This window comes from Mustela putorius, unplaced genomic scaffold (genome assembly GCF_011764305.1).
Source record: "Mustela putorius furo isolate JIRA1106 unplaced genomic scaffold, ASM1176430v1.1 tig00000743_pilon_pilon_pilon, whole genome shotgun sequence".
In the NCBI taxonomy this organism is placed as follows: Eukaryota; Metazoa; Chordata; class Mammalia; order Carnivora; family Mustelidae; genus Mustela; species Mustela putorius.
In genome coordinates, this window is record NW_025421464.1 from 323,740 (window position 1) to 349,655 (window position 25,916).

Below are 25,916 nucleotides of genomic sequence, written 5' to 3' on the forward strand. Positions count from 1 at the left end.
AACCCTTGAGTGAGGAGAAATGTCCTCACCAAATACAAAAGCCAGAATGCCCACCCATTCATCATCCATGGGCTGCTAATAATACGGCTTCCGTGTCCTAGACTTTGCCCTGGATGCTGCAGGTACCTAGTGGTGAGCAAGACAGACCTCACACCAGACCTCTGGGGTCAGTGGTCCAGCTAGTGAGAGGATCCATTAGCGATCAAGTGGTTCAAAAATCATTCTTCACACTACAAGCATGACACATATATGCAATATAATATATAATTGATATATATTATGTAATTGATTATATATTATATAATATACAATAGATATTTGATACATAATACACATGATATATAATATACATAATAGATCATATTATATAATATATATGCCAAAATATATTATATGATACATATAAAATAATACACAAAACAATATTATATTGTATTATGTTATGAATGAATTTGCAAACAAGGAAACTATGGCTCCACTGGACATGTAAATTGCCCCCACAAGTCAGCAACTATAGTAAAAATTGCAGGTGTCCCTCAATATCCCTTCTCCCTTTCACACATGGCAAAAGACTACATTTGCAGGCTCCCTCGCAAGTAGGTGTGGCCATGCAATTCCTGGCCAATGGGATATGAATGGAAGTGAGGTGTGCAATTTCTGGTTTGTGCCTTTAAAAGGAAGGAGGAGGCCTCCTGCCTCCTCCTCTTGTCCTCCTTCTGTTGACTGGAACGTAGACTGAAGGGCTGGAGGTGGGGCAGCCATCTTGGAACATAAGTGGTAAGAAGGCAGAGCAACAAGATAGAAGGAACCTGGGTCTCCTGAGATTGGTGAAGCCACATGCCAAGTATACATTAACATGAAGGAGAAATAAGTTGTTTTTTGAAAACACTATTGTTATGGGTCTTTACTACAGGGTTCCAGCTCCTAAAAAAATAGCAGCAGAGCCAGCTGCAGAAGCTGGGCTCCTTGATTTTCCCTGCTCAGGCCCTTTCCATAATCCACCCCCTTCCCCATATATTTTATTTTCTTTCACATGTTTTCTTGTTCATGACCTGATCTGTTCCTCACAGCAGTTCTGTAAAGTCCATAGCAGGGACAGGATGTCTGTGATGCTCACCCAAGAGGCAAGAATGGTAGGTGACCTGCCCTGAGGCACATGGATGGGGCAAGTGGGGTCAGAGATGTTATCTCATTTTGCCTCCATGTCTGACTCCTAGTCTAGGGTCCTACTCAGCCTTTGGTGATATCCCTCCTTGTACCCTGGGCACCTTTTGCCCTCACCCCCACTTCTCAAAATATGAACAAGATGGAAGGTTAGCAGAGAGATGTCTCTGCATTCTGAGAGCCTTGAGCCCTCCCAGTCTCCCACCAAGAAAGCACATGCTAACACACCAACAGGGGTGGGGGGTGGGGGCTAAGGGTGGAGTCCAGCCAGCATGGGGAGCCCAACACCACCTCTCTTCCTGTGGCTACTTATCCCTTCCAGCAGCCCCCACTTCAGCCCAGACCTACAAGGCCAGTAATCCAATCACTTGTCTGCTCCCCTGCCCTGTATCTATGTCTGTACCTGTAGGTCCTGAGCCAATGTCCCTCCCCTATCCATAGCCCCTCAACACCCACCTTCGCCATATACATCCAGGCCTCCTCCTGCAAAGCACATCTGACTCTCTACTTAGGAAACATGCTCAACCCATGCAAAGGACAGGCTGGGGGCACAGGAGCATCCCTCACCAATGACAAACAGGGGTCTATGGGTGAATACCTCCCTTCCCTCGGCTCTCAGGAATCCTTCAGGATGGGGCCCAGGTGCCCGTAGCAGTCACATGCCCACTGATGCACCGGCAGTGTATGGGAGGCCTTCCCTTCTCAGTCTCATTTTCCCACTTCTCTACTGTGCTTTCCGGGTCCACCTTCCAGAAAAGCCACTTGCCCTCACATTCTTGTCTCATGTCTACTTCTCGGGGGGAACCGAACCTACAACACGTCCTTCTCCTCATGTGCTCCATACACAGGAGTCCCAGGCTCTGAGCCCATCTGTGTTGTGTGCGAGTGTCCTTTATACAGCACACTAGCCCCGTGGTATGCAGGTGTCCTACGCACACTGTCCCACGGCCAGTATCCAGTACACAGTCCTACATCCTAGGACATGATGAGCATAGCCCCTGCCCCCAGTGAGGCGGTGGAGACTCTAGTGAAGCAGAAAGGGGCAGTGGGAAGAATATCCTGGACCCAGCTGACCTTGGGTGTGACTCTGAGGTGAGATGCCTGCCTGATCCGAGCTCCTGTTTCCTCCCCTAGTGGATGAGCTCCAAGTGACGAAGCTGTCATTGATGCAGGGGAGACAAGCCCTGTGAAGTACAACACGGGGACAGGGGGCACACAGGAGATGCTCCAGCAAGCCTCCTCCTTTCTTCCTGCACCCACCATCTCCCAGGGGGTGCTTTAAATCCAGGGAACCCCATGCCTCCAGAGCACTGACCCTGGGCTGGCCTGGGAAGAAGGCACGGGGATAAGAGGAGACAAGGACCCTGTCCTCATGGAGCTGCCAGGGAGAGGTGTTTGCTTTTGCAAAGCCTGGGGATGTGAGTTTTGATTCCCCTTCTTTCTCTCTCCAGGTGAGGGAGAAATCACAGCATCCAGGTTTTTCATTCTCCAAAGCTGGGAGCTTCTGACAGACTGTGTGGAGAGGAAGGAAATGGAGGCTGAGCTGGCTGAAGATGTGTGTGCATGGGGGCGGGGGTGTGGACACTCCCTCCAGGGCCTGAAGAATGCATGGCCACCAATTCTTTCCTCTAATCCCCGAACCATGCCGCGTTATTGGGATATCAGAGGCACTCCATAAGAGCATCAGAGCACCAGGAAAACCAGATGAGCTGGGCAGGATGGGACCATAGATAGATAGATAGATAGATACCACCAGCACTCAGCAGGATGCCCAGAGACAGATGAAAGTGAATGGGGTAGGGGACACTAGGCATGTGGCCAATCAGCGCTGGAACTTTAGGTCTGACATCCCTGAATCAACCTGGAAGTCAGAGCCCTTGGTTCTGCTTACACTTCTACTGACCTTCAGTGTGGCCAGAGATCAATCTCTTTTCTCTTTGGCACTCAAATTTTCCAAATGCAAAAAAAAAAAAAAAATGGGAATAATGTCAACAACTTGGAAGTTTTACATGTGCTTTGAAAATTATGGTGGGACCTAGCATAGTGGTTATGGGCACCAAGTTGAGGTTTGGATTTTTTTTTTTAAAGAAAGAAAGAATGAATCAATGAATGAATTTATGTCTGTCTGTCTGTCTGTCTGTCTGTATGTATGAGAGGAGAGTGCACGCTCGTTCCAGAGTGCGAGTGGAGGGGCAAGAAGGGTAGGCAGGGAGAGAGAAGAGAATCTCAAGCAGATTCTGTGCTGAGCCTTGAGCCTGACACAGAACTTAATCTCAAGACCTTAAGATCATGACCCTGAGATCATGACCTGAGCCAAAACCAAGAGTTGGACACTTAACCAACTGAGCCACCCAGGCATTCCTGAGGTTTGGATTTGAGTCTGAGGTCTGTGGTATATTGATCGTGAGCAAGTAATTAACTTCTCTGTGCCCAGTTGCCTCAGCTTAAAATGAGGAGAATAGCACCTGTATGATAAGGTTGTTAAGGTGATCAAGTGGGCTAATATTTGTAAAGCACTTAGGATAGTGTTTGGTGGGATGCCTGGTTGAGCATCTTCCTTCGGCTCAGGTTATGATCCCAGGGTCCTGGGATCGGGTCCTGCATTGGGCTTCTTGCTTGGCGGGGAGCCTGCTTCTCCCTCTGCCTGCTGCTCCCCCTGCATGTGTACTCACTTGCTCTTGCTCTTGCTCTCTCATAAATAAATAGATAAATATACATAAATAGAATCTTTTTTAAAAAAGCAAGAGTGTCTGGCATATGGGGAGGTTTATATAAATGTTTGTCAAATAAACACACAAGTAATTCGCTACTATCACTTCACCTCTGTTTAAGTGTTATTACCTCTCCTAGGAACACTCTTCTTTTCTTCCTTCTCCTTCATGCAGCAAAACCTCAATCTTACCTGGGTTATTCTTTCCTATCACCCTCCTGGACACACTGTTTCCTGATTTTTCTCACTTGGAACACAGGGGGGCTGACTGGATCTGTATTTTTCAAACTTCAGCCACTCTTGTACTACTTTCTCAGTTTTTGCCTACCCACTTCTACTTTGATTTACTTATATTTGTCTTTAAACTGACAAATATAGATTGGAATAGATCCTCTGAGTAACAGAAAATCCCAAGTAATACTAGTTTATAGAACATAGGAGTTTATTTCTCTCACAAATAAAAGTATGGGAAATTATCCTAAGTTGGTAGTCGCATTGGTCATCTGGGATCCAGATTCCTTCAATTTTGTTGCTCTTCCATCCTTACATGCTTCCATCTCATGGACCAAGATGGCTACACAAGTTCCAGCCATCAGGTCTGCATCCTGGCAGCTGGAACAACAAAAGAAGAAGGAAATCATGTCCCCTTCCTTTAAGAACACTCAATATATTTTGCCTACACACCACCTCCTCTGACAGTCTAAGGGCTTACCATTACACTTAGTCACACCTAAGTGCAAGGGAGGCTGGGAAATGGGATCCTTATTTAAAGGGCACTGTGCCAGGTACTACCCCAGTAGGAGAAAGGGAGAGTAAATATTAGAGGAAACCAGCAGATTATGTTACCCCAATTTTATAGACATTCATATTTTTTTCTCTCTCACTCTTAGCAATAGTATCCATAATATCTCTGGTTTCAGGGGCTAGTTATATATTTTTCTAAAACACATTAAAATACATACCTAGCCATTAAAATGAATAGATATATACATATAGGGGTACATGTATAGGTACAGATATAGACATACTCTAGAGAGTGGGACACTGTTACCTTCCCCAGTGACCCAGGCCTCTCGGTACCTATGTAACACCTAAAATCACGTTATGCATCATTATTTGAAAAACTCTAGATTAAGTGATGCTCTAATATTCTAGAAAAGTGTGCGCTCTCTCTCTCTCTCTCTCTCACACACACACACACACACAGAGAGAGACTCAGACATCACCAGATAGATACACAAGGAGGAAACTGAAGACTTGTGGCACGCCAACATAACCACAATAACCTCCCCAAGGGTCTCTGTTTTTGATCTTTTCCCCTTTGCACATGGGAGCAGCCAAAGAGAGAATGTTTGCAAAATGGAAATCTGATCATATCATCCCCCTGCGTATCACCTACTGCAGTGTGCATGAGGGGGTCTCCTCGGGTTCAACCATATACACTCAACAGATGACCATAAGCCACACTTGGTGTTGACCTACTCTGAAGGCTATAGGACAGGAACCTTAGCTTGCTAGCAGAGCACTCAATGAATGCTAGCAACAGGAGCTTCTCTCATTGGGGGTTCTTCCTGTCTGCCAGCACAGTAAAGCACGGGTACAAGGAAACGAGATCCCATCAGCGGGTGCTGGTGGACCTGCCTGGTTACATGAGTCACCATGTTCAGGAAGCCTAAAGTAGGATTTTCCACCAGGTATTTACTGTTCGTTCCAGTCCAAATGTAGTTACCAATCTCTTGATCCTTGTTTTTAAAAAAATTATATAGAACAATTTTAGATTTAAAGAAAAAATTGGGAAGGTAGTACAGGGTTCCCCTAGACCCAGTTTCCCCTATTATTAATTCTTAGGTTGGTACAGGACATTTGTTACAATTAATGAACCAAGGGGCGCCTGGGTGGCTCAGTGGGTTAAGCCGCTGCCTTCGGCTCAGGTCATGATCTCAGGGTCCTGGGATCGAGTCCTGCATCGGGCTCCCTGCTGAGCAGAGAGCCCGCTTCCCTCTCTCTCTCTCTCTGCCTGCCTCTCCATCTACTTGTGATTTCTCTCTGTCAAATAAATAAATAAAATATTTAAAAAAAAAAAAAAAAAAAACAATTAATGAACCAAAATGGATACATTATTATTAGCTAAAGTCCACACTTACTCAGAGTTCCTTAGTATTTACCTAATGTCCTTTTTCTGTCCAGGATCCCACTGGGGATACCACGCTACATTTAGTTGTCACGTCCCTTCAGGCTCCTCTTGGCTGTGACAGTTTTTCAGACTTGCCCTCTTTTTGATGACCTTGACCATCCTGAGAACTGGTCAGGCATTTTGCATAATGTCCCTCAATTGGGATTTGTCTCATGTTTATCTCATAATTAGGCTGGAGGTTGTGTGTTTTGGGAGGAAGACCTCAGAGGTAAAGTGCCATTCTCAGGATAGCACATCAAGGGTACATACTATCAACATAAACTGACTGTTGATGTTGACCTTGATCACGTGGCTGAGGTAGGCAGGTTTGTCATGTATCTCTCTTATAAAGTTACCGCCTCCTCACAGTGTCCTCCCTGAAGGGCACTATGCTCAGCCCACCCTTAAGAACTGGGGAGTTATGTTCCCCCTCCTTGGGAATGGAGTATCTACATATTTGGAATTCTGTGTGGAAGATTTCTTTTCTCCCCCTTCTTTTTCATTTGTCATACTTTAGGCTACAATCCATTATTATTTATTTGATCAAAATTGTCCAGCTTTGGAATGCTCTCAATGCCCTCCCAATGCCCTCTGAAACACCCCCATCATTGTGTGTGTATGTGTGTGTGTTGTGTGTGTACTGAAGGACCGCCTCACTTCCCACACTCTAACTTGTTCCACACTCATCTCCTATATGTCCTGCTCCAGTCCCACAATCAGCCCGTTTCTTCCTGGTTCCTTGTGTTGGTGGATGGTATTAGAAACCAAGTTTGGGCACCACGTGTGCTCTCTGCAATGTAGTATCATTGTCTAGGCTCTCTGAGCTGACAGAGGAAGGAAATGTACATGTGTATACTAACTAACCTGTGTGCACACACATAAGCCATGAATATTTCTGTATGTAATCTTCTGCAGCTAAATTAAGCTAAATATGAGTTCATACTGATAGCTCCAGTTGTTGGTTTTTTTTGAAGATTTCATTTATTTATTTCTGAGAGAGAAAGAGAGAGCGCAAGCAGGGGGAGGAGCCGAAGGGGAGGGAGAGGGACAAGCAGACTCCTTGCTGAGCAGGGAGCCCAGCGGAGGGCTAGATCCCTGGACCCTGAGATCTAGACCTGAGCTGAAGTCAGACACTTACCCACTTAACCATCTGAACCATCCAAGCACCCCTGACGTCTCCAGTTCGAATCAATTACCACATGGCTCATTCCAGCCTCTTCCTCAGGGGTCATTTTTATCATAGCAATGTTGCCTAGTAACATAGTGGACATATGTTTATCTGTTTCCAAGGAAACAGAGCTAGATAGTTAACCAAAGGTCAAATTCTCCTGCAAAAGCAGAAGAGGTTTTGTTAACCCTTTACTCACGGGCATCAGTGGTTCCCACTGCTCTGTGGGTAAGAACAAACTCCGTGGCCTAGGAGTTCTGCAACCACCTGGCTTGCCGACGACAGTCCAGCCTCATCTCCTTCCATGTTTCTCCTTGGCAACCACCTCTGCCAAGCCTCACGCCATCCTACTTCTCTCTCAGGGCCTTTGCGCATGCCAGACCCTCTGCTAGGCAGGCCTCTCTTCCCTGCCCTCTTTATCTGGCTGGCCCTCTTCATCCTTTGGACCTCAGCCCAATCCTTGCTTCTGCAGGGGATCCACCCCCATCTCTGGGACTAGGTCGGCACCCTGCCCCAGGCTTGGCACAGCACTGCCTGCTTTTGCTTTATGACATTTACGACGGAAGAGGTGTTACATTTTCTCGCCCTTTTCTCCCAGTAGAATATGAGCTTCTTGAGGGTACGGCTGAAGTTTCCTTAGTTAACCAGTATATAACAGGCACTCTAAGTAAATATGGGCTCACTTGCTTCATTCCTCATTTAATAAGTATTTATCAGGGACCTTCTATGAGTTGGCCTCTTTTCGAGTCTGCAGGATACAGGAGAGCGGGAAACAGGCAAAGCTTCTGCCTCCGGTACTTACTTTTTAGCGGAGGTGACAAAAAACAAACAAATAAGCTCTTGGCAGGCGTTGATCAATGCTACAGAGAAAAATTCAGACTTAAGGAGTAAGGGATGCTGGGGCAGTGCTGGTTTTAAAAGGATGGTCTGAGAGGGAGTCTCTGAGACGGGGGCATCCGACCAAGGACTTAAAGGGAGTTGGGGAGCAAGCTCTGGGGCTATCAGGCCTTAGAATGTTCTGGGAACAGGCAACAGCAAAGACAAAAGCTCTGGGGCAGGACTGCGCATGACTGTGGGAGGGGCCTGGGAGCGCTTTACGCTGAGGTCTCAGCCAATCAGCAGAGTCCTTACTCCGTCCATTCCACAGATGATACCACCCAGGGTTGTGGCAGTGCTGGGAGACACGCGGGAGTCTGGCCTCACACCTAGCTTCCCCGCAGAGTCCAGAACAGGAGGCCAGACCTCCGAAGGCAGGGAGAGACTGAAGCCTCCCCATTCCCGAGGTCCCTCCCAGGTCTCCACCACCCCGGCCTCAAAGGCGCAGGCCCTCAGTCTCCAGGAAGGCCTCTGGCATCCTGCTTGGCAGGGACCGCACAGGCCTTCGGAGCAGGACGTGTCAGGCTCTCCCATGAGGTGGCTAAGGAGTCAGGACAGGACATCCTCTTCTGCCTTTCTTTCCAGGTGTCCGAACTCGTCCGATCTTCTGAAAGCCCCCCAAGCCCGCATTTTCATGATCCCACTGACAGAGGTGAGCCCCGAGGCTCACAGAGGTGAGATGACCTCGCTGAGGACATGCAGGTGAGCTGGCCTCCAAGTGTTCGTGGAAACTCCATGATCTCCGGACCGAACTTCCCTCGGGGCTTGTCCTGGGCCTTCAGAGGCGGAGTGTCACCTTCACTTTCGTGCTCTGGGCCCCTCTCTTCATGCCGCCTTAATCTAGGCCCTGTAGAGGAAAGAAACAGCTAGCGCCTACCCACCTTTCATCCACGCATACAGGTTCTAGGGGATCAGACAGGGGCCCTGTGCTCCAGGAGTGGCCAGTCGGATGAGGGAGGCTGACCCGCAGAGAAAATAACTTTCAGAGATCAGAGCGATAGTGCAGGCAAAGGACCGGCGCAGCCGACTCCCCTGAAGTCGGCTTCCCAGGGGAGAAGGCACTGCAGCTAGGCCCTGGAGGGCTACGGTGTGTGTAGCCATGAGCAGTTCCCCAAGAGAACGCCCACCTTGGACTGTGCACCTCACTGTCCCACAAAGAGCAAGGAAAGGGAGGGGAGTTCGTCAGAAGCTTCCTTTCAGCCTTCAGGTGGCGCCGTTGAGCCACGGAGCCGCACGCGCCTGGGAAGACTGTCCCGACCTCAGGACCTGGGAGAGGACCCAGGTCTCACCTGGGGGCTGTGCGCGTAGGAGCGGGTCGGGGCGGAGGGAGCGTCGCGACTTTGCACGGCGGGGGCGGCTTAACGGGGTTGCTGGGGGGGTGGGGAGGCAGACGGCGGGGGAGGGGTCTCCCTCAGCACCCACCCCCGCGCCCCGCCCCTGCACCCGGCCCCGCGGGCTCAGAGCTTCAATTCCCAGAGCCTGGGCGCGGGCGAAACAGATAAGCCCTCGGGGGACAGGGAGGGGCTGGAGCCCGATCCCCCGCGGGCCCGACACCCAGCCTGCTACCCGCCTCCCGGTCCCTCCCCGCGCTAACTCTCCCGGCGCCCTCGCCCGCCGCGGGCGGAGCTCGATCGGCGGCGCTCGGAGCTCCCGGGCCCCCGCCCCTGCCCCTCTTTCCCCGGAGCCCCCAGCGGCCGCCGCCGTAAAGCCCCGCGCGGCGCGAGCAGGTACGTGCGCCTTGGTTGCGGCTCCGGGCCGGGTCGGACCGGGTCGGGGAGGGGGCGGGAGCCGGGGAGGATGAGGCAGTGGCGGCCGGGCCCGCGCGCTCCCGGGCTGCGACGCAGCGGAGACACCGGCGGCCGGGCGCCAGTGCTGGGAGGCGGGCGGGCGCCCGGGGAGGACTCGCCCCTGCCCTGGCCCGCGGGCCGCCGGTGCCCGCGTCTCCCGCGCGCGGAGACGGGGAGGGAGGCCCGGCACAGGTACGCACGCGGACCGGGAACGGCGGGGGCCAGCAGGAGGCCGAGGGCCCCAGGCGTGGATGGCCGGCAGGGGAGAGCTAGCCTGACCTCGCGGCCCGGCCGAAGGACACGCGGCGAGGGGACCCGGGCGCACGCCGGTCCCCGAGGAGCCGGGCCTCCCCGGGCCGCCTGGCCGCTCTGCTACTGGCGCCGCCCGGCCCGGTCCGGCCTGGCCCAACCCCGCCGCGTTTGTGGTCAAGGGCAGGAGCAGGGGGTGTGAGCTGCGGGCAGGCGGGCGCGTGGTGCGGCTGGCAGCCGGGGTGCGGGGGTTTTCAGCGTGGAACTTTGGGTATAACAGCGTGGACCTGCGTGTGCGTATGTGAGCGCCCCGAGGCTTTGTGTACAACTCGTGCGTGTGTGTATCGATTGGGTTTTGTGAAGCTTCACCCACGGCCGCTGTGCGTCTGTCTCCCCGCGTGTTAGTGCGTGTGCGGTGAGGGGGTGGGGTGCTGGGCTCCCGGAGGGGCTCGGTGGGTGCCCTCTGGGGGGGGGGTAGTTAACTGTGTGTGCGTAACAAGCTCTACCCCTTCCCTGGGTGTGAGTCCCAGTGTGGTCTGCGGATCTGTGGGTTGCACTGCGTGGCTTCCCAAGTCTCTGGGTGTTGCCTGTAGAAAAGGTCTTTGGGGGTGTGAATGTGGATCCGGGGTGTGTCTTTCGGTTCTGTTGGGCTGCAGATGAAATTGGAGTGATTGGAGCAGTACTGGTACTGTTGGCGGAAGGAGGGGTGTGTGGTGAGCAGTGGACACCAGCATCTTTGTCAGTTTCTGCTTGTGTGTGTATGGGGGGGTGGTAATTGGGCATTCCCATGTATGACTGGTGGGGACTGGTTGGGATCTCTGAATCTCTGTGGGAGACATCACAACTCCGGGTGACAGGGAGCCTTTTTTTTTTTTTTCTCTGCCCTTTTCCTACCTCTGGCATCCTGAGAAAAAGTTTCGGATTCCTGCTAGCTGAAAGCCCTGCTCCCAGAATGTGGGTGCCCTTAGTTTCCTTGGGATACGGAGGTATTAGCATGGGTGCTGAATATCTGGGTGGAGGGGGGCACATCTGGACACCTAGTGGACAGGAATGGTCACAGCCCCTCCCTGTTTGTGGTGGCACTCAGGAAAATGATTTTGGTGCTAAGACTGGGGAAAAAAAAAAAAAAAGGCCAGCCAGCACACCACACCACACCACACCATACCTCTCCTCTCCAGTTTACTGGAAAGTGGGGACAGCCTGGGCAGAGCCTGGCTCTGAGTAGATACCCTGCTTCCCTGGGGTGGGGGAGGGATTGTCTTCCCTGGGGCCACTTGCCAAGCCATTCCTGAGGGCTGGCTGTGTTCCAAGCCAGGGGGCTGGGACCTGGACAGGATTCAGACACATCCCTGCCCTCAAGCTGCTCTCTGTGGCCTTAAACAGTGGGACCAAGTAGAGTCTTTGGGTGGGGGCTGGAAGAGCCAGTGAGGGAGGAATGATGCCACGGGTGCAGAGAATGCAGGTCTGCAGGTTTGTAAGAACAGTTCTTAGGGAAACCATGTTCATCTTCTGACCCCCGGGGGCATGCCAGGGGAGCTTGCTCCGGTTTGTAAAGTGGAGGTAGTAATTCCTGCTCGTGGGGCTGGTAAAGGTTACAGGAGAGACTCTGAGCTGAAGTGCCTACTGTCAGGCGGGCGCTCAGTAAACGTTTATTAAATTGGAACTCAGGCAAGAGGGCCATGGTGCTAGGAATGGGTTGTAAGTGGAAACAGGCTTTGTACTCACATGAAAGGCCCGGTGTGTGCTAAGAGGAGGTGTCTGCTGCAAAGTCCACGTTGGAAGCAAGATCAGAAGGATTGAAAAACGTGCCTTCTTGCACTGAGGTTCCATGAGTTTCATTCATTCATTCGTTCCGTTCATTTGCACTTCATTTGCTCATATTCTCTCTCTCACTCACACACACACGCATGCATGCACGCATGCACGCACACACACAGAACCACAGGGCACAGGATAGTAGTCAGGTTTGGAAATGCAGAGAAATGTCTTGACTTGTGTGTATGTGTGTATAGACATACCATGGCATGTGAGCTGCTCTGTACTTGGGGGTCTTTGTATGTAGGGCACTGGGACTTGGGTCTGTGTGCCTGGGGCCCTGGGCGTGTCCTGCCCCCAGGATGTCGGTGTGTGCAGGGAAGGCTAAGGTGGGGAAGGGGCCTGAGCTGGGAGCTGGGAGCTGGGGCAGCACTGGCCGTCCACTCCAGTGGAGGGCGGCTGTGAGGGAATGAGAGCCTACGTGGGCCAGAGTCTTCCATTTTACGAGAGAAGCCAGGAATCCAAAGTTTAAAATGTAAAATCTTTTGCTTTTTATATATTGGCAACCACTTCAAAAACAAGTGAACAGACCAGAAACAACAAAAAAGCAAAACTTCTGCCAGCCAAATATGGTCCGTTGGCTGAAGCTGGCATTCTCTGACAGGAATGGACATGTGCTGTCTGTGTGTGTGGGTGTGTGTTCGGATCCTTGGGTGGGGTGTCTCCTCTTTGAGCGGACACTGCCCCCTCCTACCCTCCCCCTCAGCTCCTTTCTTTGATCCCCATCCAGGCCCCTGCCAGCTTCTACATCCATAAAGGCATTGGGCTTTGACCTCAGTTATGGCTCTCAAATGGGCTCCTTCCTCTTCACCTTCTCAGCCACCACCTGTGCCGCCCCCGACCACAGAAGATTCCTTCCAGGACTCCTGATCTCTGCCCTTCTCCTGTCCTGTCTTCCACGTAGGAAGGAGCCAGAGAGAGCTTCCTGAAAACTAGGCAGATATCAGCACTCTCTGCCCACACCTCAACTCCCTGGCTCCTTAGTCTGGCCTCCAGAGTCCTTTGAGGGCTGGTGCCAGCTGCCCTCTGAGGCACCCCTCTTTAGAATGCCTTCACCACGCCCCCGAGCTGGGGGATTTCCACTCATCCTCTGAGGTCCAGTTCAAATGTGATCAACTTCTAGAAACTTCCCTGGCTTTCTTCTCTTTGTCCGCATACCATCGTCCTCATCTCTGCCCCTCTCCTCACCCGTAGTCACACTTGTTTCATTAATTGAACTGGCTGGGGCCTTACATTATTTTATGAACTCCCCACATCAACCCTAGGAGGGAGGCATTTCACTTATTCCCATTTAACAGATGAGAACATTGAGTCTGGAGGGGTCACATCACTTGCCCAAGTTGGAATGGTGAAGCTGGGCTTTGAACCTGAGACTCACTGTGTGAATGATAGCTTACTGACCACCTACTGTTCTGAGTCCTTTGAATGGATGATGTCAATTGCTACGCCGGTCCCATTAAGTAGGAAGGAGTAGTGTTACTATCACTTAATAGTCCGGGAAACTGAGGCCAGAGAGGGTAAGTAGATTGTCCAAAACCATGTGCCAGCCAGTGATGAAGCAGGGTCCTGGCCTGGATTGGATGACTCTGTCATTGTCTGAGTCCCCATCTCCACGTCTATCTGGCAGGCTTTCGCAGGTGGGAACTGTGCCCGGCCATCCTCACATCGCTCCCAGCCGAGCCTGAGGCCCGGTGCCAGCAGGCTCCTGGTAGAGGTTTGTTAAATTTGCCTTTCTCTCTTCTCTTCTAGCTGCCAAGGGCCAAGGGATGAGTGGGGGCCCACCTTCCCAATGGCATCTCCCCCCGGTCTGGAACTGAAGACACTGAGTAATGGCCCCCAGATCCCAAGGAGACCAGCTTCTCTGGGCCCAGCGGCTGCGTCCAGGGAGGGTGTGGAGAACATCTGCTTTTCCTCAGAGGAGCACGAGACCCATTTCCAGAACCCAAGGGACACCAGACTGGGTAGATCCCCCAGTCCCCCAGCGGGGGGCTCCTCACGGCCCCGATCCCAGCGATCCCAGCGGGACGATCTATCCCTGCGTTCTGAAGAGGGGCCGGGCCTGGAGCCTGTGAGCCGCCCAGTGGATTACGGCTTTGTTTCTGCTCTGGTTTTTCTGGTGAGTGGGATCCTCCTGGTGGTGACAGCGTACGCCATCCCCCGTGAGGCCCGCGTCAACCCTGACACAGTGACGGCGCGGGAGATGGAGCGACTAGAGATGTACTATGCCCGCTTGGGCTCCCACCTAGACAAGTGCATCATCGCGGGCCTGGGGCTGCTCACTGTGGGCGGCATGCTTTTGTCAGTGCTGCTGATGGTCTCCCTGTGCAAGGGGGAGCTGTACCGCCGGCCCACCTTCGTCCCTGGCAGGGGCTCCCGGAAGACCTATGGCTCCATTAACCTGCGCATGAGACAGCTCAATGGGGAAGGGGGCCAGGCGCTGGTGGAGAATGAGGTTGTCCAGGTTTCAGAAACCAGCCACACCCTCCAGGGCTCTTAAGTAAGAGCCCACCCTATCTGGCTGCTTTGGCTTCAGGGCTGCAAGGCCCCCTGAGAGCCTGGGGTTGCAGATTTAGCTCCACAGAGGGCCCTGCAGGAGGGGCCTTGGGTGCTGGAGGGGGAGTCCTGGGGCCAGATCCAGGTGGCAGGTGGGAGAGCGCCCCCCCATCTGTTGGCAGCTTGAGGTTTTGCATTATTTGGAGGATGGCTTCTGCTGCTAAAAATACAAAAGTTTGGAAACCACTGCCCATGGAGGATGAGGTTTCTTGGCGTTTCCAAGGATTGAGAGCCATCTGAAAGGCTGCCCCTCCTGTTCCCCATGCCTTGGGGAATTTCGGAATCTCTGTGGTCCTCATCAGCCAAGTGTGGGTTGTTGGGTGACCTTGGAGGGACCCCCTTTTAGCCCTGTCTCTTGGGAGGTGGCTTACCGACGAGAGGAGAAATCAGTACTGAGGTGACCGTCCTCTCTCCAGGTCTCAATCCCCCACCTGTGAAGTGAGAGGGCTGGGCTTAATGATCCCCAGGGCCCCTCCAGTTCTGCCCAAGGAATGGGAGCCCAGTAGATCTCTGCCTCTGGCCACCTCTACAGGAAAGAGGGTGTTCAGCAGCCACTCACCATTCTTTGTGCCATTTTCTGGTCTGGCTCCAGTGACCACCACTGTCACACATGCAGCAGCTCACATGATCCTGCCGGGGAGCCTCTTAAGTCCCCTGGTTAGGCAGGGTTCAAGTCCAAAATTGGCTACAGCCTGATTTGGATCTTGGGATTGAATTACCTACAGTGACCAGATCTTAGCACACGTCTAGCAAGGTCAAGTGCATAGTTTTCACCAACCCCCCCGATAGGAGGGCTTTGTTGTATTTCCGTGGACATGATGTGGGCTTCCAGGATCTCCCCCTTCTTAATATTATGTCTCCATGCCTCGCCTTCTCAATATTATGTCTCCATGCCTCACCTTATTCTGGTAGCAGAAAAAAAAATTTTTTTTTTTAATGCCAAATTTGTAACCTCCCGATACTCCCCTTTAGCAGTAAAGTGAGTCCCAGTGTATGTAGGAGAAATCAGGTATGTTCTGGTGGCTTAGAAGCTCCCAATGACCACTGTGTGTCCCGTTTTTCCTGTGGCATGTTTACAGGCTCTGTCCAGACTCTTTAAACTACTGACCAGGAAAGAAGTGGGCCATGGTGGGGGGGAGCTCAAGGTGCTTGAGGACTGAAGGAGGCATTGCCCCATATGAACGACCCTAGGGGGCTTCGAGAGTACATGCCTTCTAGGCCCCCCTGGTGCGAAGACTCTGAAGCGGTCATTTCTGTGAGTCCCCTGACCCCACACAGATCATACTCCGTCTCTATTGGCCGTGTGAGTCCTGGATCCTGACTGTCTCTTGGGAGTGGGAGAGGCGGGGTGGGAATGGGGTCTGTGGGCTAGAGTAGCCCCGATTAGCTGTAACCTGAGCCTTCACTCTGGTGAGCTGAACATCTGGGCAATGTAACATCACAGCTTCTAGGACAGATCAGATACCTGCTCCTGCTGGCGGGTTTTGCCAGGAGCAGAGGGTTGGGGGAGGCCTGGAGGGGACAAGGGCTCTTCAGTGTGGCCTGCCGGGTTCCCTTCCTGGTGCTGAAGGGCTGTGGTTTGAAAAGAACAAAGCCTCAAGTGGGTAGAAGATGCCCAAGTCAGGGCTTCCCTGTTGTGTCGCTTCCCCCACCCGCACTACAGGGGAGGAGTGCAAGCAACAAAGCGGCAGGAGCCGTTCTAGGTAAACTACAGTTTGAGCTGAACATTCCAAATGATGGGCTGAGGCCTTTCCAGTCCCTACAGTGATGATAATACAAATACTGGTCCAAACCATGTGGATTACCATGGCGGCAGCAGGGGGCGCGGGGGGGGGGGCTTGTTTCACTCAAACCTGTTGAGTGGATGCATCTGGGACCATTAGTGCCTACCAGTTTAAAGGCAGTGAATTGTATTTAGAGGCTAAGTGTGTTGGAAGATGGAATCCCGGGAATCTCAGGTTCTCTCCAAGTCAGAGAAGCCTGCTTTGCATCCTAATGCAGAACCTCCTTTAGAAAATGTGTATAATGGATCGAGGCAGTCATTACCTTGTCAGTAAATTAAGAAAACTTGAGAGATGCCAAAAACATTTCCTCAAGACTGCAGCTGAGCTCTCCCAGTCAGTGGGGCAGAAGTAGGTTTAGGAAAGAATCAGAGAAGAGCACAGCACAGGGTGCCGAGAACTTTCTTTTTAGGTTTTCTGGGGGGTAGGTGTGACGTCTCAGGGGACCCTCTGGTCACTGGAACGTGCTTTGCTTGCAGGAACTGCCTCTCCTACCTGACATGCTACTGGGGTCCCCCCCCCCCGCCAAACTTGTTTCCCGTGTTAGATATCTGCTTGAGTTGGTAAACCTGGCTTTAATCCAGGCTCTGCCATTTCCTGGCTGTGTGACCTTGGGCAAGCTACTCAACCTCTCTGAGTGTTGTGTTCTTTATCCCACTTTATGAAGTGGGAGATTTATGAGGTCCAGTCACTAAGGTCACTCCTTTCCCTCTTCAGTTTGGGATAACTGTCTTAGGCCTAAAATCTGCCTTTTCTCCTACATCTCCTTCCTACCCAGGAGCACATCTGCTTGGTTCTACATTAGGAATCTGCCCCCTGACCACCCACCAGCCACAATTACCGGCTCCACACTGCACATCACTATTCTAATTTCGCTCCTGTCCATGCTCTGGGCCCAGTTCATCTTTGCTCTGCAGCCAGACAGATTTAATTGGGTCAGGTCCCTCCTCTGCTCAAAACCCTCCTCTAGCTCCCTATCACTCTGGGCAAAGGCCAAAATTCTCCCGCTGACCAGAGGTGGATGTACTGTTCAGGCCCCTCACTTGCCCCAGGCACCCTGAGTCCAAATTTTATTTGTAATTTTGATCTTTTAAAAGGATGGTCTCTTAAATTGCATATATTCAGGTCCCCCTAGATGTGGGTCCATCCCCCACGGCGGCCCATGAAACCCTACACGATCCAGTCCCTGTGGCTCTCTGACCTTATTTCTCACCCCTTGCCTTCTTGCTTAGCCCAGCCACACTTTCCTTGCTGTTCCTCAGCCCTGCCAGGCACACTCCCTCCTCAGGGCCTTTACACATGCTACCAGGGAGGCATTTCCCCTTGATAGGTGCAAGGCCCACTTGCTCACCTCCTCAGGGGCTTTATTCAAATATTACCTTTTTCAATGAGTCCTCTGCTGACTGCTTAATTAAAATAGCACCCTCCCCCCCAACTCAACCTCATTCTCTCTTTTCATTCCCTGCTTTATTTTTCTTTAGAGCACTAATCGCCACTCCGCCAGCTGTGTTTTATGCTTCTTGTTTCTCTAACCCACCAGCTCCCCCACTGGATTGCAAGCAGAATGAGGGCCCAGGGCTAGAACAGTGCCAGATACCTGGTGGATGCTCAGTGTTGAATGAGTGAATGAATGAATGAATGAATGAATGAAACCCATGTTTCCTCCACCTGCTGTGTGGCAGCCAGGCCCTGGGCAGGGCCCCAGAGACCCACAGGCCCTACCTCACTCCCTGGAACTCCCTTTAGGGCAGAATATCCTGTGGCTGGAAGGAGGGACAGTTTGTCCCTGGGACCTGAAGTTGGAGCTTCGGAACCCATTTGCCTTCCTCCCTCAGGCCCTTGGTACTGCTTTATGTGGGAGAGGTAGAGGGCTTTCTCCTCTGATGGAACAAGACTGTTCTTCCCCAGCCTTATTGGAGATGGGTTCCAACTAGTCTTGGGGGACATTTACTGGCTACCTAGGAGCCTGTGAGATTCACCAGCCTGATTATCTCTTACTCAAGAAACTTGAATGCCCAGGCCTGGGCCTTTGAAACAGTAATCCGTCTTCACCTCTGCTCACTGACACCAGGCATCCTGAGTCTTCAGGCTGAAAACATCTGCTGTCTGAGATCCCACCGTTATTGCTCCCTTCCTTGAGAATAAGCTTTACCTTCTCTGGGATGCTCTTCAAAATGCCTCCCTAGGTACATGCACACACCCACACGTGTGCAGGACACATACTTGTGCATGCACCTGTGTGTGTGTGCACGCACAGGTACCCCCGACTTTCTCTTATTTCACCTAGCTCAGAAGCCAGGACACATACTCTTCTGAAACAGCTCCAAGCCAAAGCAACCTCTGGATTACTGAGAATGTATTCTTTCTCCAGAAGCCACAGGCCTTGCGGTTCCCAGGCTGCTAACCTCATAGCAACAGTCAAGTTTCCCCTGTCCGGGTAATGCTGGTGTCTCTATCCTTCCTGCTTCCCTGTGGGGCACAGGGGAAGAGATGTCCACAGAATGTTTCCACCAGGCATTTGGGGAGGGGACTGTATGGTCTTGGCTGGGAACCAGAGGAGCCGGGTCCTGCAAGTCACCCTTCCCTGGGGACCTCTGGGCCAATCACCTCCTCTTTGGTCCTCCAGAATGAAATTGGAAACCTTTCCACTCTGCCTTGTCTGGGGACTGAGGAGATAGGGAAACACAAGCAAAGGCATTGCAAAGTTAAGAGCATGTGACCCCATGTCTGGAGAGCTTTGTAGGGGCAGGAGGAGGGAGGGGGAAGGGAGGCATTATGAAGCCATACGAGCTGGAACTCTGTCTTCGAGGGAAATAGGGTGTTGGTGGCACTGATGAAGTCGGGCCTGTTGGTTTCCCTGGGAGAGAGTAGACTCCCCTTGATGTCCCCAGGGAGGTAGATATTGGCTAAGGGAGGGAAAAGCTTGCTGAGACCTTGCCCTGGTTGGAGTGGCCAGGAGCTCCTTGTTAGTGCAGTTATGTTAGATTACTGGTCAGGTATTGAATATCTTTAGGGATGGAACATAGTAGAGTTGGAGAGGATTTAATCAAGAGGCTCCCCCTGCTTCCAACCCCTATTCTTTAAGATGAGCCAATGTCCCAGTGGCCCTCTGTATATTCTCTTTGGCCTGAATACCCTCTTCCCCAGATCATTCCTCTTCCTGGGTTAGGTTATCCAGGAGCCAATGAGAAGTAGGCCTAGGATATCTGAATTGTGCTGCAGGTGGCGGGATTATTGCCATCTTTCTCCCAGGAGGCCTTGCACTTCTGAGCTTTGCCCCTACTCAAATTTCAGAGGTTTGGGGGCATGGCCCCTCATGGAGTAGGTCCACTGAGATGGCCCAACTCCGGATATGGGAACTGGCTCTGGATTCTGATCACCTGGATGCTTGGTGGATGTCTAATGTCCCCAAGCCTTTGTTTTCTCATCCTATAATGGGCTGCTAATAACAGCACCTTTCCTAGAAGGCATGGGGAGCAGTAAATGAGTAAAGTCAATACAATTAGCTATTCACATTCATTCATTCGCATCTAACCAGCATTCTTCCCTGGGCAAGGCACTGTGGGGACACACTGCCCCTGCCCCTAAGTTAATCACAGACTGCCTGGGGAAACCGGACAGTGCACACCAGGCTGTGTGTGTGCATGCGTGCACACCCAGAGGAAGTATCTGATTAAGTTGGGGTCAGAAAAGGCTTTCCTGGAAGGGATAATGAATAATAGGAATCTTAAATAGGGAGGCAGTGTCTGATATGAAGAGAGTGTCTGATAGTGGGGAACAGGAAGGGTGTACTGGGCAGGGAAACAGCATGAGCAGAGGCTCGGCGGCACACAAAGCCTGGGGTTTACCGGGGAGGGAGGTCTATAGGTTCTGTGCTGGAATGCAGTGAGGCATGCTGAAGGGCAGGCATGTCATCATGGGGTGACCATAGCCCTCTGCTCACAGAGGTGTTATGAGGACTGTGTTTGCACAGGTGCAGTGCAGGGCATGGGGCCTGGTACATGGTGAGAGCTCACTGCTGACCATCATGACTGCCTGCAGATGCATGTGGCAGGAAGACACTTATGATGGCAGATGTACTGTGGGGTGACACTGGCACTGGGGAGGCCAGTCGGTGGGACTGTGGTCTCCAGCTGCAGCCAGAGGACATGACCTGAATCTCCAGGCTCCGTCTTGGGAACCCATTCCTTCTGTGCCTTCAGACTGCCCAGGTTGAGGTGCTGGCTCACCTGGGCCTAGGGGGAAGTTAGTGAGTGGAAGCATCTTCTGACAGGGAAGCTGGCCCCAGGGGAGTAGGGAGGGCAGGGGAAGAAGGTGCTGCCAGCAGACCTCTTCCCAGGGGGTGGGGCACCTGGGCCAATACTGACTTAGCATCAAGGGCATTCAGCAAAGGCCACGTCCCTCCCTCTCCCAACTCTACTTCTCCAGTCTCCCTAACCTCCTCCTCTTTGGCTCCTTTCTTTGTGTCCCCATAGGTGACACATATGTGGCTCATAGGTGAGTTGTCACTATCTGCTGACTCCCTTTTATCCCCCTGACTCCCCTCCTAAGAGTCCCCACCCTCTCCCATCACAGAGGAAAGCAGAGCCCACATGCCCTTGCCTGCAGGGCTCAGCAGGTGACATTCACGAATGTTGCAGGTGGCCCTGGACAGTGGGGTCAGGATTAAAGGGGTGCTCCCTTCAGTTCTGGCTGGCTGGTGCCCTGTGGTGGATGGGCTTGGGCTTCCCAGAGCTCTGGATCAGTCAAGAGCAACTTGGGCATCTGGACATTGTGGGTAAAAGGAACCTCATAGGGATTATCCCATGGCCTGAGAATTGTAAGGCAAAACTGAGGACACAGGAGTGTCTGATGAGATGCTGCCTGCTGGGCTCAAATATTCACCCCCTGTCCCCTGTCCAGGGCTTACTAAGTCACTCTGAAAGATAGGTACACCCTCATCAAGTGGACTGACCTCTGTCTCTTGTCTGGAGGCTGGAAGTACAAGGCCTGCAGACCACCCGAGTGCTGGCCATCCGAGGATCCTTCTTCGTTCATTCTTTTAACAAAGACTTGAGCATCAATTCTTTGCTAGGTTTGGAGATAAAGTACTGAACAGATGAAAAACGTAGAGAGTACTCTGGAGAGGGTTGGAGATATATCTTCTGCAACTCAGGAGGTGTTCGTGAACAAGGAGATGAGGTCTGTCTTTGCCCTGGAGAACTTCGGACGTGAGAGTCCATGGAAATGGCCAGTGCTGGCTTTGAGGGAGAGTGTGTTGGGAAGGAAGGGCAAGCCTGCCTTCCCTCCTGGTGTTCTGAGGTCCAGAAAGGTAGGCAAATGGAGGACCCTGTGACTGGAAGGGACCCAATTGTTGGTGCAAGGGGGGGAGGGGAGGCTCGAGCTGTGGAGGGCACGGTGCCTGTGCAGCTGGCACATGAATTCAAGAAGCAGATGGGCTGTGAGCCTCTGGTGGACTGGACAGAAGCCCCCATCCTCTCTGAGGGTCCAGGACAAAGCTCTCATCAGCCCCCCCTCAAAATTATGCCTGCTGTTTACTAGGGACCCAGCATCAAAAAATCCACCCAAATCACCCTGTATGAACTAGAGCAAGAGCATCTCCCCCCACCCCCACATCATGCCAGGGAAGAGATACTTTGCTTTTGTTTTCCTTCTCCTCACCCTACCACAGAGGAAAAGCTAAGGTCTAAAAGGTCAGGGAGACCTCTTGCAACTCCAGTTTTAACAGGACGAGACCGAGTCTGTGAGTCAAAAGAGATCAGTTTGTTATTGCCTGAGCTGTAGATGTGGAGATGAGAAAGGGGGCACTGGCAGAGGTCAGCTGGATGAAAGAAAACTTTATGTTTCATTTCATTGAACTGGCTATGCATTACACGACGTCAGTTATCCCATTCTTAAGTGAAATACCATGTTCTCTTTCTGCCAGGCCCTCTTCTAAGCATTTGCCTCTAACAGCTCATTTAAACTTCACAACCATCTTGCAGAGTAGGCGCTGTCATTCCTTCCATTGTGCAGATGAAGAAGCTGAGGTTAAGTGACTTGCCCAGGGTCGCACAGGGTGGTACCCTTCAGAGTCAAGACTCAAATTTAATAATATGCTATCATGCCTCTTACTACATTTAATAACATGCAGGCAAGGGCATGTTGGTAGGTGGATCTGGGCCGTGGGCTGCCACCTTGAGGCCTGTAATTTCAATGTGTTGGGAGCTCTGTGGGGGAGAGGATGAGGGAGTACTGGAGTACTGGCATGCACGGGAGTACTAAATTGGGCCAGGCCCGTGGCCCACTTGGAATCGTGGATTCTCACAGATGGGCAGGATCTTAGAGACAGTCAGGTTGACCTTTAATTCCATTTTACCTATGGGGAAAGACATAGAGGGGCAGAACTTGTCCAGGATCACCATGGCTCAGGCCCTATACCTGTCCCTCTCTTCATAGGCTTCTTATTGAATTTATGTCCTGGGAACCAAGAAGGCTACAGGATGAAACTGCGATCCCATGATTTTAGTCTGAAGGAGGGGAGGGCAGGACTGTCTAGAAGGGAGAACACCTAGCTCCAGGTCCCTTTCTCCTAGGGATGTCTGCCTGCCTGCCCCAGGAGTCTGCCATCCCAGGTTGGAGAGCCGCTGCCAGTCTGGCTTACCCTGGCCCAAAGGCAGCTGTGCAGGATGGTGCTGACCAGGGTGCTGAAGCTGGATAGGCCCCTTCCTCAAACACTCAGTCTAGCTAAGGGGAGAGGGAGGTTGAAGGTAAGAGACTTATTCTTTTTCCCTCAAGGATAAAAATTACTGCTTTGGGCAGTTTAGTGGAGCTACAGTTTCTGTAGGTCTGAGGCTGTGGGAAGGGCACTCAACTGCTCTGGACATGCTTTTTCATCCGTTCAATGGGGAGAGCAGCTCCTATCCTACTAAACTTAGAAGGCAGAGGTGATCATCTCTTGGGGACAGGTGACAGAGCCCTGCACAAACCCCAAGCCTATCTCTGGGGCCTGGTGACGGCTCTCAGGAGCTCACCCTCACAGAGGGGCTTCATAGGCCAGTTTCTTCTTCTGAAATGGGGGTTGTGCTGGGTAACTTCAGATGCTTCCAGTCTGGGTGCTCTGGGTGCTGTGACTGTAGGTGGAAGTGGTCAGGAGCATAATACACATCGCAGACCTGGGAGTCTTAGCCCATCCCGGGGCTTATGTTGCATTGTTCCCTTTTCACACAAGTCCCTGACAATTTTCCAGCTTCAGGAGTGAGTTTTGCACAGGGATCCATGCTCCTCCCCTGGAGAGGGTGGGGGGCTCTGAGTATAGCAGTTCTTCAAAAAGAGCACTGGCTTTAGAACCAGGCTGACCCAGGTTCCCATCTTGGTTCCACCATCCCTAGTGGGGAAGCCGAGCACATCAGCCACTACTGTTAACAGTTTTCACCCTGCAGGGCTAGAGTCCTACATGAGACTAGGAAAAACCAAGTACCCCGTGGGCACCAGATAAATATTGTTTCTTGCATTGGAGGGCAGCCTTATCCTAAGCCCTCAGCCTGATCCATCCATATGGCCTCAGTAATAACTACTGGTCCCCACTGAGCTCCAGGTATCTGTTTATAAGACACAAAGTTTGGTAGGACCCTGCAACAATCCTGAAGATAGAAATACAGCTGACTTTGCATAAAGCCATGTACCAGCGAAGGGAAGTCTGTGAGTCATACCCACGCTTGCCTGATTTCTCAGACTCCTGCTTGGCTTTGAGCATGGTGAGCCTATTAGACCTTTTCAAACCCTCTTTTTCTCATCTAGAGAGTGAGGACACTACCTCATTATGGTTGTTATGTTCTGAAGATATAGTGTATGCTATTTTAAAAGGGTACATGCATATTTAGATGCATACATGAAACACATATGAGTGACCCATAGAGGCAAGGGAATGGAGTGGGTACAGGGAGCAAAACTTGAAAAACAAAATGAGGGAGTTCTTGTGTGCATGAGTCATTGTGTGTCATGAACCAAGAAGACTGGCTGAATTCTTTGCACCTGACAGCCAGGTGAAAGGAAGCAATGCAGGTATTACACCAGTGCATCTCAAACTTTGCATGTGCATGTACATCACCTAGTGAACTTGATTTTCATTTATTATGTCTGGGGTGGACCCTGGAATTCTGCATTTCTACCAAGTTCCCAGGTGAAGCTGCTGGGTGCAGCCAGTTTGAGCAGCAAGGATATAGAGGGTCTTCCCTTTCCTTCTTGGGAATTCTTAAACTTGTCTGATCATACACATCTGAGGAACTCATAAAACAAAACAAAACAAAACAAAACAAAAAACAGATTTAAAAGCCTGACTGAAGAGATCTGGATCCATGTGTTGGTTGGGGCAGGATGTACTGTGTACTTGGAGCAAGCACCACAGGAGACTGTTAAGTTCCTGTTCAGCCATGGTACTCCTCTCTACCCTGGCCCCTGGTACAGCTGGACCCAGGACACAGAGTAGACAGAAGCAAAAAGAAACATGTCCAGCTCTAGAAGTGGGAAGGAAACAAGGCAAAGGAACAGAAGATGGGGATGTGGGGGCTGCCAGAGGTAGGACAAGTGATCTATGGCATGTCACCGTTAACATAAAGATCTGGAATCAAACATTTCTTTTCCTTGTAAGCCACTGGGTAAACACAGAAAGTTCAAACCATGCAAAAGTAGTGCCGTGAACTACACTAGACCTGGAAAGGTCATGAGAACTTCCCTATAGCTCATCCTGACCAGAACCTTCCCAAATCAAACCCAACCCCTCTGTGGCATTCCAGCCACAGTACACCAAGGTGGCTACTACCAAAGCCATGCCCTGCTCCCTAGGGGTGACTGATTCTGGTCCCCATCTTGCTCAGCCTAGGTCAAATTCTTTTTTTAAAAAACAAACAGAAGATAAAACCACAATGAGATACCACTTCGCACCTACTAGGATGATTCTATGCAAGAACAACAAGTACTGGAGAGGATGTTGAAAAACTAGAACCTTCCTACCCTGATGGTGGGCATGTAAAATGGTGCAGCCAGTTTGGAAAAGTCTAATATTTCTTCAAAAAGTTAAACTGAATTGCCACACAATCGAGCAATTCCACTCCTAGGTATGTACCCAAGAGAAATGAAAATGTAGGTCTACACAAAGATCTGTACACAAATGTCCACAGCAGCATTGTTCACAAAGATGAAAAGTGGAAACAAACCAACAATTGTCCCTTAACTGCTGTGGCTAAAGAAAATGTGGTATATATTCACACAATGGAATATTATTTAGCCATCAAAAGGAATGCAGTGCGGACAACCTGCTACAGCATGGGTATGAATCTTGAAAATGCGAAGTGGAAGAAGCCAGGCACAAAACGCCACACATTGTGTGATTCTACTGAGAACTGTCCAGAACAGGCAAATCCTTAGAGAGAAAACAGACTATTGGCTGCCCGGGGCTGGAAAGCGGAGCTGTGGGGATGACCCTTAATAGGTACCAGGGGGTTTCTTTTTGAGGTGGTGAAATGTTTGGGAATTGATGTGATAAATGCACAACATTGTGAATACACTAAAAACCACTGAATCGCACACTTTAAAAAGGTAAACTTTATGGGTATGTGAAGTGTATCTCAATAAAGCTGTTATATATAAAAAAAGGAACAGG

General features: G+C 51.3%; 1 protein-coding gene and 1 long non-coding RNA gene across 3 annotated transcripts; one reads left to right on the plus strand and one right to left on the minus strand.

Moving 5' to 3' along the window:
* Positions 1-4,298: 4,298 nt before the first annotated feature.
* Positions 4,299-8,011, minus strand: LOC123393124. Its single transcript, XR_006607851.1, has 2 exons — positions 7,186-8,011; positions 4,299-4,486 (listed from the first exon to the last, which is right to left on the minus strand). It is a non-coding gene; the product is annotated as an uncharacterized LOC123393124 (long non-coding RNA).
* A 1,292-nt stretch (positions 8,012-9,303) lies between these two features.
* Positions 9,304-25,912, plus strand: TMEM74B (transmembrane protein 74B). Of its 2 annotated transcripts, none has more exons than XM_013053440.2 (2): positions 9,304-9,373; positions 13,692-25,912. In XM_013053440.2, exon 2 carries the CDS (start codon positions 13,732-13,734, stop codon positions 14,437-14,439), a length of 708 nt encoding a protein of 235 aa, XP_012908894.1. In that variant the 5' UTR covers positions 9,304-9,373; positions 13,692-13,731; the 3' UTR covers positions 14,440-25,912. The 2 variants fall into 2 exon arrangements, with proteins under 2 accessions (XP_012908894.1, XP_044939942.1); XM_045084007.1 differs by lacking the exon at positions 9,304-9,373 and adding an exon at positions 9,382-9,818.
* The last annotated feature ends 4 nt before the right edge of the window (positions 25,913-25,916 follow it).